The 12,157-nt window shown below is 42.7% G+C and overlaps 1 protein-coding gene across 8 annotated transcripts in view; it reads left to right on the forward strand.

Annotated features, from left to right (window-relative positions):
* LOC111867348 (putative protein kinase C delta type homolog) overlaps nucleotides 1-12,157 on the forward strand; it is a 182,263-nt gene that overhangs the window by 121,403 nt on the left and 48,703 nt on the right. For 3 of the 8 annotated variants that reach the window (XM_023857120.2, XM_023857122.2, XM_023857121.2), the window contains exon 1: nucleotides 1,886-6,031. The exons of 4 other annotated variants lie outside the window; for them this stretch is intronic. In XM_023857120.2, the coding sequence (XP_023712888.1) occupies nucleotides 2,248-6,031 (3,784 nt within the window). In that variant the 5' untranslated portion in view covers nucleotides 1,886-2,247. Of the gene's footprint in view, nucleotides 1-1,885; nucleotides 6,032-12,157 lie in introns of those variants that run through there. One more of the 8 variants, XM_023857123.2, reaches the window with a different exon arrangement.

Below are 12,157 nucleotides of genomic sequence, written 5' to 3' on the forward strand. Positions count from 1 at the left end.
CTTAAACTGTTTCACTTGTATACTGTTGGGCTGTATGGCTTAAACTGTTTCACTTGTATACTGTTGGGCTGTACAGCTTGAACTGTTTCACTTGTATACTGTTGGGCTGTACAGCTTAAACTGTTTCACTTGTATACTGTTGGGCTGTACAGCTTAAACTGTTTCACTTGTATACTGTTGGGCTGTACAGCTTGAACTGTTTCACTTGTATACTGTTGGGCTGTACAGCTTAAACTGTTTCACTTGTATACTGTTGGGCTGTACAGCTTAAACTGTTTCGCTCATGTACTCTTGGGCTGTATGGCTTAAACTGTTTCGCTTATGTTCTTTTGGGCTGTATATATAGCTTAAAAGCGTCACTTTTATCAGGAATACTAATCAACCCCGAGCTAACACGGGGAAGAAGGGACTACACCCTTACAGCGCTTTTGACACAGGCTACATTTTACATAATTTTACCTCAGTGCTATGGCCACTTTGATCGGCGTACACTATACTAAGTAATATTTATACAAGGTTTCCTGTCAATTCAGGCGTGCAGCTGGTTATGCCTTAACTTACGTAATTATTCTGAAACTAGAGTTACTCAGCTGAACGGTCGCCAAATTTAAATCTCTTATACTTCTTATGTCTGGCTTCCCATTGTCCAGTACCACGTAAATTTGGGTTTACGTGGTTTACGATTAATTCTATCCTACAATTCGACGTTGTACAGTGTAGCTACTGACTGACACAGTAAAATAACATCATCAACTACTGTATGAGTTCTCACCGCCGTGATGTCCTCACATCCGATATATACAGAGTGGTCCCAAAGTCAGTTAATCCAAAATCATTCTTTTGTATTAACGAGAATGTTCATATTTAAACTTAAAAGGTAAAAGAAAGATAAAGTAAACTTATCCCTGTAACAGGCCGTGAAGACCCATAGGGATGTGAGACGTCGAGGCTCCCACATTTTCTTTAGACAGTCGGCTCACAGATGGCGGTAAAGTTATCAGCCTTATGCACCGGCAACATTTTACCCCCCAGGAAGATCTTTGATACTCATTTCTGTTAGAAGCTGAGTCGGCTCCAGGGACACAGTGCGGTTGGAAGGATTAGATGTATTGCAAAAGTCCGCCTCATCGGGACTCGAACCCGCGACCTTCCGGCTTGTAACATACTGCCTCAACCAATACGCTACCGCGTACCCTTATTTTTAAACCTGCCAGTCAATTTGTAGAACGGTATTACAGCGTTATGAGTTGTTCATTGAACATGTAGGGTCTCAATTCGATCAATTTTTGTAAATTCGGTAAGGAATGTGTAATTTTTTGGTGCATTTTAATGTCTAATTTACTAAACAGTTAACTGACTTTTGGGCCTCACTGTATGTTCATTGATTGACAATTTTTGTTTCCTCTCATCCGTAATTACTATTGACTGTCAGCATTCTCAGAACGATTCGCATGGGAGTAGCCAGACATATTGTTACCCCCGTAGTTTGTCACACAGTAGGATGTTTTGATTTAGTGACAGATCTCAGCTCCTATCGAAGCAATTGGTGATTTGGGTGAGCAAACGCAGTTCTGAACATTGGGTTATACGAGCTCCTTTAAAACCATTGGAAATGAGTCTGGGTGGACCCCACGACAAGTCTGGACGACGTGGAGAAGATAACATTCTTGACCTTACCAGGACTCGAACTCCAATCCTCTTTCTTCCAACCCGTAGCCAACGACTGAGCTGGGTCCTTACTTATGAGAGTTGGAAAGAGAATTACAGACAGAGAGGGGGGGAGGGGAGGAGAGGAGTAAGTAGGTGGTTTAAATATGTTCGTTAGAAGTTGTGTGGTGGCCAGCGACATGTGTGCCACTGGTTTCAGTTTGGATCGCGCATCGTATCCGATCGGTCCCATTTCACGAGCGTGCGCCTAGCGTGTGTCTTCGCGATTCTTGTGTTGTTTTCATAAAGTGAAGAGCCACAGCTGGTTCTCTTTTTGTGTACGCATTTATTGTAGGCTGTGTATTGTGTTTATTAGTGAAAACATCTCCAACTTAGTGATTCCGACGTAATGACTGTGAATGTGAACAGAAACGGTAAAATCCCCGCGTTTGCGTTTCCTAAACAGAAGAATGATACGTGACAGTATTTAAAGGTTTTGTTTTCTGTTTATCCTTTGCGTTTCTCTTGAAACTGCACCAGGCTCTGTCACCGGACGGTGAAGTGTGCATTCAATTCTGAATTAATTACCAAGCCACAACAATGCCTATATTCTCCGACTTGAGCCTCTACTATTGCGGCTCCTCAACGCCCCTTCCCCCTTCCTTTTATAGTAATCACGTTTCGTCATTTACCTCACCTTCAACAAGCTATACTCCAAGAGGCGGAGTATATTCTGGTTATTCTAGTGGTTTCTCTCTCCTTAATCTTTCCCCCCGCCTACTGCCCATGCCTCCACGAGTCAACAAATATTCACCTCTTTTACCTACAATCTCCGAAACGTCGTCGTTACCTGCCTTCCCTCTTCGTCCTCTGCCCCGCATCTCGTCACCTAGGGTTGTTCCTGCTTACAGAGCTCCTAGACCGATAAATATCGATACTGCTGATATCGATGTATCAACCCCTCGCAAAAGAACTGATAGAATCTCAAGAGATCGTGATGATTCCCAGCAAGGTACAATAAAAAGGGGAAGAACTGTCGTGCGTCTCCACACCAAGCGGTTAAAAGAGAATCCGGGACTTGTACAAAACCGGAGAATGACACCAGGTGAAAAATTGGTTGAAAAGTTTTTGATCAAGGATAAACAGACGGAACAAGCGAAACGGAAAGAAGGTGAAACAGAAGCGAGCAGTCCGAAACATGTGCGAAGAAGTTGTGATGTACAAGAAGGGGAAGATGAACGCTCTAACACTTCCAGAAGAAAAAGTGTTAAAGATCTAGAACGCTTGATTGACTGTGGTGAGCCGGAGAGGATCTCCTCGAAGAAAGAGCTGGTTGGTGGTGGTGAGGTGCAGGATGTGATAACAGTGACACAGTCGGAGGCTCTCGATTTGTTATTATCTGAGACGGACAATGAGACCGAAATTATCTCAACGAAACCCGGACTATCACCAGAGCCGCCACCGGGCGAAAAATACGTATCTGTGAAAGACAAACAGAAGTCACAGACGGTAAAGAAGAGACCAAGAAAACGAGATAAGGGCTCTACAATAAAACGGTTTGATCATAACGAAGCTCCGGTAAGTCAAGCACCAGCAGAGAAATCTTTGCTACAAAGAAGAAACACTGTGAAGAAGCTCAGAAGAAATTCTCGGGACATTGAATCACTTATATTAGCCATAGATGAGAGAGAAAGCTCAAAGCTGTCCACCCCTGCTGGCCTATTGCCTATGCCAGCCAGTACAATAACATCGACACCAACTACGTCGACAACATCAACACCAATTAATTCAACACCGTCAACGCCAGTAACACCAGTAGTCGAAACATTGCCGTTGGATGTGAGAAGACCCGTTGTTTTTGAATCACAGTGTTCGAACAGAGACATGTACCCATTCAAAACGAAGGTCAGTGACCGGAAATCCGAGCCAAATGTTTCGAAAATAGTATCGGCAGAAATTTCAGTTGAAAATGCCGGTGACTTAATTAAAAAAATGCCACTTAAGTTTGTAGTAGACGAAATCAAAGTCGAAGAAACTCAGAAATCACCGAAATTGCTTCGTTATGAAGTTACTGTGGAAGAAGTCGGTAATAGTGAAATGCCATTCCAGAAAGACGAACGTGCAGAACGCTCAGAACTGCTTGATGAGAGTACATGTGACTCAACAATAAAGCATGGCTTGAAGCCAGCGGAAAGTGACGTAACATATAATTCCGCTTCTGTGCCTAATCGAAAAGAAGAGAGCGAATTTACTTTTAATCGGACACACGAGTCGCAGAAGGCAGAGATCATTCCTGAAACTGTTCCAGAAGTTGAAGTTTCACTTAGCAACATTGCTGAAAGCAACTCGAAACAAGTTGATAGTCTTTCCTTTTCACCAGATATTAGATATAATGAGAAAGGAAGAAACCAACAGGCTTTAACGGCAGGTTCCGAAATGACTGATTTTCCAAGTCTCGTACATATGTATTCTAAACAAGACGCTGACGGTGATTCTGGATCAGGAAAGGACGGATTCGAGAATGAAGAAATAAAGTACACAGCTTCAGAATGTGATACAAAAGCATCACCAACTGAGAAAGAATTCAATCAAGTTGAGATTCTGAAGAACACAACACCAGTGAATAAATTCACAGTACATAAAGATGTAACAGGAACACCAAAGGCTCAACATAGAGACAAAATTGAGAAAGACACTTCTAATAAAAAGTTGATGGAATATTTAAAAATAACAGAAAGAAACTCTTCAAGTCAGAGACCTGAAATCCCTTTAACGTCTGGTCAAAAGAACGAACAGTGTAGTATTCCAGCATGGAAAAAAGCACTGATTGCAAGAACTCAGGCGAGCAACGCCAGTAAAGCCCAGAGTCAAATTGGCATGCAACAAAACTGTCAGTTAAGCCCTGTATCACAAGTTTCCAATAAAGATAATACGACGACATCGAACGAAAAAACGCTTAAAGCCATTGTTGAATCTCGCAATGAAAACTGTGAATCCCTTCTTCAGGATACAAAACCACCCGCCATACTATCCACAGAAAGCTGTTCCAATATCTCGGAGCCCGAAACAACTGAAGAAGACCAAATTGAAAACACCAAGTCTGCAGATGCGGATTCTTTGTGCGGGAATTCTAGCCCCGAAAAAGCAGCGCTGCAGTCCGCCAAGTCAGATCCAGCAGAAAAACTAGAAATTCAAGTAACAGAGGGAAAAAAATCCGCTGAAGCACTTTCAGCAGATCAAAATGTAAAACATTTCGGAAAAGCTGAAGCAGAGAATTTGAACAATGCTGCAGTTGGTTTATATTCAAGTAAAGAAAAGAAAAATGCAGACGAAAGACAAATATTGGAAAACAAACTGAAACCTATCCAACCGCTGTCCGCAGGAAATGATAAGTCAGCGGAAACAAAATTAGAAAGTGTCCAACTAAAGCATGCTGAAAGGACACACGTTGGAACGGCAAAGGCAACTGAAGCGACGCCGAAAGAAAATAAAGCAAAGCAGCCTCATGCAACAGTTGCAAATGGGACGAAAGCTGGCGAGTTGGAGATGACAAAGGGTAAATTGAAACCCCCTCAAAGGTTACCTGAACAGAAGTCGCCACCTAACATGAATCTGTCAAAATGTGAAACAATATCAGAGACTGTTGGAATTGAAACATTGGCCGCTAAATTGAAACATGTAGAGAAAAAGGATGTAAATGAACCAAAAACTACAATAGAACCACCTGTCGGAAAGAAGGTGACAACTGAAATAAAACCAGGTGGTGAGAAAACAATTCCTGCAGGAGAATCTCCTGTAGAGGAGTTAATGTCCACTGAAACTGAAATGCCGGCAAATTCACCGGCTTCCGTGAGAGACGAGGAGAGGGGTGAGGAACCACGAAATCCCGAGCTGAAAACATCGGCAGTTGAAGAAGAACTTGTCGGAAGGTCAGCAGCGTCTGTTGGTACGAAATTGAAAGACTCGAAACCTGTGCCTGCAGGAAATGAACCTAAACAAACAAAAACAAATCCACCTGAAAAGAAACTCATGCCAGTCAACGCTGAAGTCTCGAGTCACCTGAAGTCAACTGGGACGCTCGCAGCGGAAACAGGAAAACCCTGTGTGACGTCAGTAGTGGAGGAGCCAGATTCTGCAAGTTGTGCTGCAACTGCTGAACCTGAAAGCAAGGATACCGCCGAGGAGATCTCATCAGAAGATGAAGCCGACTCTGAAGAGGAAACGGATACCGAAACTGATGATGATGGTGATGATGACGGTGAGGAAGTGAGACGACTGTCTCAACGCGCAAGTACCTCCTCGTCGGAAGACTCCGGATTTGACAGCCTTCCCACTTCCGTTCCCGGTAGCCCAGCTTATTATAAGAAGGACCCCAACATCAAGGGTACTCATCCGAGCTTGTAACACAAAATAGCCTTTATTTTCTAACAGATTCTTCTTGTCCCACCAGGATGAATATTATATTGATACTTATGATCTCATACATAAATTCACTACGTAATTTCGATATCTCATCTACAAATACAAATAGAATTTTATGTCTATTGAGGAAATGAGGCATGAATTGTATTCGCTCGCTCGAACGCTAGGATCATGGGTTCGAATCCCACTTAAGGGGTGGATGCCTGTTTATATTGTTCTCTGTTTAGGTAGAGGCCTTGCGGCGGGCTGATCCCCCGTCCAAGGAGTCATACATACCCCCAAGCGCTATAGAGCCATTGATGGATGGATGAAACTGATGTTTTAGTTAGATAAGTAGAAGGGGCCGCGCTAAAGCTCAAGCGGTTAGTCGCTGGCTTTACACCGCGGCGGCCCGGGTTTGATGCCGGGTCTGGTCAAGTGGGATTTGTGGTGGACAAAGTGGCGCTGGGGCGTGTTTTCTCCGAGTACTTCATTCCACCAAATTCTCCATAGTACAATAGGCCAATCAGTGGCCGCCGTGCCGAGTGGTCTCAGTTGGACCCCACTCTCCACTAAGCAAATTATAAAAAAGATAATTAGCAAATTAAGTAGTTTATTAAGCGGACTTAAGAGACATGCTTAAATTTTTTCTGATATGCTCGTTTAAGTTTCGTCATGTTAGGTACAATATTGCGTTCTGTTGTGGACAGTAAAAGTAAGTATAAAGTAAAGCTATCCCTGTAACAGGCCATGAAGGCCCATAAGGTTGTGAGACGTTGAGGGTCCCACATTATCTAGACAATCGGCTCAAAGAGGCGGTAAGGTCGTCAGCCTTACGCGCCGGCCGCGTTTTACTCCCCAAGAAAATTATTTAATGAATTCCTGGTACTCATTTCTATTTGAGGCTGAGTCGACCCCAGGACCATAGTGCGGCTGGAAGGATTGTTCCGGACAGTACTTTTTAATTATACCTAAATGTATTTCATAGACATGTATTTTTGGGGAGTTGGATATTTTTATTGCTAGCTACAAATAGTTTCAGGAATAAAGTTATGTCATAGTTTACTGACATGAGCATAAAAGTATAGAGACGTAGTATCAAATAGTTGCATTTTAAATTGTGTTCATTAGATCTGCATGCAGCAATATCCTCTTAGATCTCCTAAATATCAAAATGTCAATAATATCTTACGGCTCGTCACTTAATTTCGAACAATTCCATTTGCTGAAAAGGGCTACACGGATGTGCAATGGTTCTTGAAGTCTGACGAATTTTGAATGGACACGACCATAAGAATCAATATAATTATTCATAAAACAGTTTCAATGTAAATAGCCACAGTTCTCCAATACCAAACAGAGGTGTGCAGTACTGCCTTCTGGGATATAACGCCGTATAGTCCGTTGAATGTCCACCGTCTTGAGTGTCACATATGCCGAGCAAGGCGCCACCTGCTTTTACACTGATACCTTGCTCCGCATATTAGGTCCTGAAGGTGGACTCGATATGTTCCTCCGAAAAGTCTGTTGACTTTTCAACGGACTACACAGTGTTATATCCCAGAAGATAGTACTGCTCCTAACCACCGCTGTGAGAACCTCATGTCCTACAAAGATACGATAAATACTGTCTGTCTGAAGAGATATGATATTTTAGGGAATAAGGTAAAGGTAAAGCTGTCTCTGTAACAGGCCGTGGAGGCACATAGGGTTGTGAGACGTCGCGGCTCCTACATTTTCTCTAGACAGCTGGCTTATTGACGGCGGTAAGTTTGTAAGGCTTACGTGCCGGCCGTCCTTTACCATCCAGGAAGATTTCTGGTACATATTTCTGTTGGAGACCGAGTCGATATCGGGGCCGTAGTGCGGCTGGAAGGATTAGGTCAATTGAAAAATCTAGTGACCTCATCGGGAATCGAACCCGCAACCTTCGGGCCTGTAGCATAATGCCTCATTCAACTACGCAACCGCGTGACCAGTTTTTCAGGGAATAGGATATCTAAATTGAGCTGTGTTCCATAGATGAACGCTGTCGTTTATTGGCAAAGTGGAGCAACATTCCAGAATTTTTAGCCACTCGTATAAAAGTTTATTACAACGAGATACGCGCTGGTCAGGGATGTTACACTGAAATCAGTTTATACAAAAGAAAACGTAGCTGTTCTCGCCGTATTCAAAACCGAAGTCTACGGATTCTACACGTGCCGTTTCATGTGGCATATAGGCCTACGCTGTTGCAACATATAGCAGAATCCTTCTTCAAAATCTATAATAATTGCTTAGTCAAGAACTTTACCGCCTTTTCTGAACCCCCAAAATTCATCATCGCATCCACTAGAGCTCATAACTGGACCCTGTCATGAGCGAGATGAATCCAATCAAAATTATCCCCTATTTTTCCACCACCCATTTTAATATTATCATTGTATACATGTTTGGGTTTCCTAACTGACCTGGCCTAATATTTTGTACGCAATTCCCATCTCTTCCATGCGTGTTGTATGCCATGTCTATCTTCCGTGACTAGTTCACAGTATTTGTGAAGAGTGCACATTATGAAGCCCCACGGCGTTCTTTACACCTCCCGTTTCACCCCCCCCCCTCAGCGATCAAGACAATTTCCTCAGCAGTTGTGGGCAGAGTCTGAGTAGCACCAAAGCTCCCGCAATGCAATATTCAGGCAAATTTATAATCCCAATACTGTTTATATTTACTTTTCAGCCAAATTGTTTATTCAAATTAAATTTAAAATTTCTTAAAAATAAAACAGTATTTTTCGAAGATCTTTGTAAAATTGTTTGGGCATCTCTTTAGAGTTACTTGGGTTTTGGACTTTGTCCATCGTCCCGTATTCTAGAAACTAGAAAACAATACGTTTCGGAAACTGGATCTGTTTCCGTCCTCAGGTGAGGGGAAGGGGGGAGACATTACTCAGTTGGGTCCCTTAGAAAGCGCTAGCCTCAGTGTAGTAATTCTGAGTATTGTACACCATCGTCAGAACCCTTTAGAATCTACTTGTAGATCTGTTATCCAGTAAATGAAAAGTTTAATATTTATCACGTCACGTTCCAAAGCTGCGAAAATATATGTGGGGGGGGGGACTTCCGAGAATGTCAACTCTCATAGCCATCGAAATATGTAGAAATAAGTAGATGGGTGTATAGACAACCATGCCGATCACAGTGGCCGTACGGTTTATGTCATGAACTGTCGTCGCTCTCTCGGACGCTAGGATTGTGGGTTCGAATTCAACTCAGGGCATGGATGTTTGGTGTATGTTTTTATCCTGTGTTTAGATAGGGGCCTTGCGACTGGCTGATCACTCGTTCAAGGAGTCCCTCTGTGGAAAATGACTGCGGAACTGGATAAGGGGCCGGGGCACTGAATGGGCTGAAGTGCCATTGAAGTTAAAGTCTGTATAGACAGTCATAACAGCTGAAAAAAAAATTGTTCTCTTACCGATAAGTTTACGGTCTCTCTTCCTTCGCGTTTGCTTTTGGTTTCTGTGTATGCTGAAGAATACCATCTTCATTTAGTCCGCGTCAGCTGACGTCACTGAGAAACATCCCGTTTCAATCTTCACGGTTGAAGTGAAGTGTAAGCAGGAAACGAGCATGATGCTTACTGCTTCCTCCGAAACTACAGCTGACTTTCAGTGGACTACATATCGGTATAGGTGGGAAGGCCGATTTTGGCCGGTGGATCTCTGATACGTAGTGGTCTGACTCAAGTCAGTAAGAAGGTAGACGTGCCAGTTGCTGGTTTTTTAATTGATATATTTCTTTTAGGGCAGTAACACATTTAAAAAGAAAACAAATGCCACCTATTCAGTCAAAACTTGATAAAAATTCATTGCACAGCCAGGCCCGAGAGGTTGTAATAAGGTCCATTCACATATGAAAAGTGATGCGGCTGCAGGTCATGTATTGATACCGTTAAGAAAGGTACAAGAGTAGTAGTAAGGTCAACCGGAGTTTCAGAAAGAAGTTTACGGAGAATTCCGAATGAAGGCACTCAATATGAAAAAGAAGGCGCTATGTTCGGAACCATTCTATACCTAAACGGGTAACAAATCCAGATGATTTCGATATATCTGTGATTCGACGGACAGTGTATGATTTCAACCCCCAAGAAGAAACTGTGCCTACTGTGAGGAAACCACTTCAAAAACTCAGGGAAACCATAAATTTCAAGGGAGGTATTACCAGCCTGAAATTGATTTTACGGAAGATGGGTTTTAAATGGAAGAAAACGCGAAATAACAGGGGCGCCTTGATCGAGAGGGACGACATTAGGTCGAAGAGAGTAGCGCATTTGCGTGTAATAAAGAAGTACAGGGAGGAAGGTCGGACTATAATTTATGAGGACTAGACCTTCATTCACAGCAGTCACAACAGACCTAAAAACTGGACGGATGACACTCCATCAGGGTACATGGCACCCGTATCGAAGGGTCAGAGTCTTCATTCCCGGGTCATTGTTGATATTTAAATCTCATTTCAAGTCCGGGGAGTATCATAGCGAAATGAAGGCGACAAATTATCAGAAGTGGCTAACAGAAAAACTTATTCCGAATTTGCCTCCAAAATGCCCCACATCACAACGTGCAGTTTAATAAGGCGCCAACCAGCCAGACCACGAAGGCCAAGATGATGGAGCCGCTTACAGTGAACAATGTGCCACTTCATGACGGAATGCTCAAAATTCAGCTCTATGACCAGATAAAGGCACATAAACCCCTCCACAAAAACTTTGTAATGGACAACATAATGGCTGCATATGGACACACGGTATTACGACTTCCACCTTATCATCCAGACTTGAATACGATTGAACTCGTTTGGGCTGATGTTAAGCAGTCAGTAGGGGCAGAAAATGTCTCATTTCATTTACATGACGTGGCAAAGAAGTGTGAGAAATGGTTCAGTGAATTTCGACTAGAGAATTGGTAAAAAGTTTGCGACCGCACCGAAAAGAATGAAAAGGAACATATCGAAAAGAGCGAATTAGAGAGAACGCTACAGAAAGAATTATCATCCGACGTTTTGAAGACAGCAGTGACATTGACTCCAGTGATAATGATACAGCTGAACTCAGTCAAAACAGTGACTTGTCTGGAGTGGAACTGTTAGACGAATGATTAGTATTGTGTTACGTTTATGTGTATTTAACGTTGCTAGTGTAGTGCACTATGCTGTGAGTAAATTAGTTCATCATAATAGGATGTTAAAGAGCCTGAATTGTGACTGATAGGACTAAAGTTCCAGTTAAATTCATCCTGCAGTCGGAGAGCAACTTCCAACCTCACAAGCAGCCANATGTGCCACTTCATGACGGAATGCTCAAAATTCAGCTCTATGACCAGATAAAGGCACATAAACCCCTCCACAAAAACTTTGTAATGGACAACATAATGGCTGCATATGGACACACGGTATTACGACTTCCACCTTATCATCCAGACTTGAATACGATTGAACTCGTTTGGGCTGATGTTAAGCAGTCAGTAGGGGCAGAAAATGTCTCATTTCATTTACATGACGTGGCAAAGAAGTGTGAGAAATGGTTCAGTGAATTTCGACTAGAGAATTGGTAAAAAGTTTGCGACCGCACCGAAAAGAATGAAAAGGAACATATCGAAAAGAGCGAATTAGAGAGAACGCTACAGAAAGAATTATCCGACGTTTTGAAGACAGCAGTGACATTGACTCCAGTGATAATGATACAGCTGAACTCAGTCAAAACAGTGACTTGTCTGGAGTGGAACTGTTAGACGAATGATTAGTATTGTGTTACGTTTATGTGTATTTAACGTTGCTAGTGTAGTGCACTATGCTGTGAGTAAATTAGTTCATCATAATAGGATGTTAAAGAGCCTGAATTGTGACTGATAGGACTAAAGTTCCAGTTAAATTCATCCTGCAGTCGGAGAGCAACTTCCAACCTCACAAGCAGCCAGCCTAAGAATGTTCTCTCTGCAGACGAAGTAAGGTCGTAGNTCTCATGCTCAGACTCGTTCTCATGCGATGACAATGAAGGACACTGGCCAAAAAGCATCGGCGGCATAAATATGCCATATATCTTAATAACCACCGCTGTGAGAACCTGA

Source organism: Cryptotermes secundus, unplaced genomic scaffold, assembly GCF_002891405.2.
Source record: "Cryptotermes secundus unplaced genomic scaffold, Csec_1.0 scaffold65, whole genome shotgun sequence".
NCBI lineage: Eukaryota > Metazoa > Arthropoda > Insecta > Blattodea > Kalotermitidae > Cryptotermes > Cryptotermes secundus.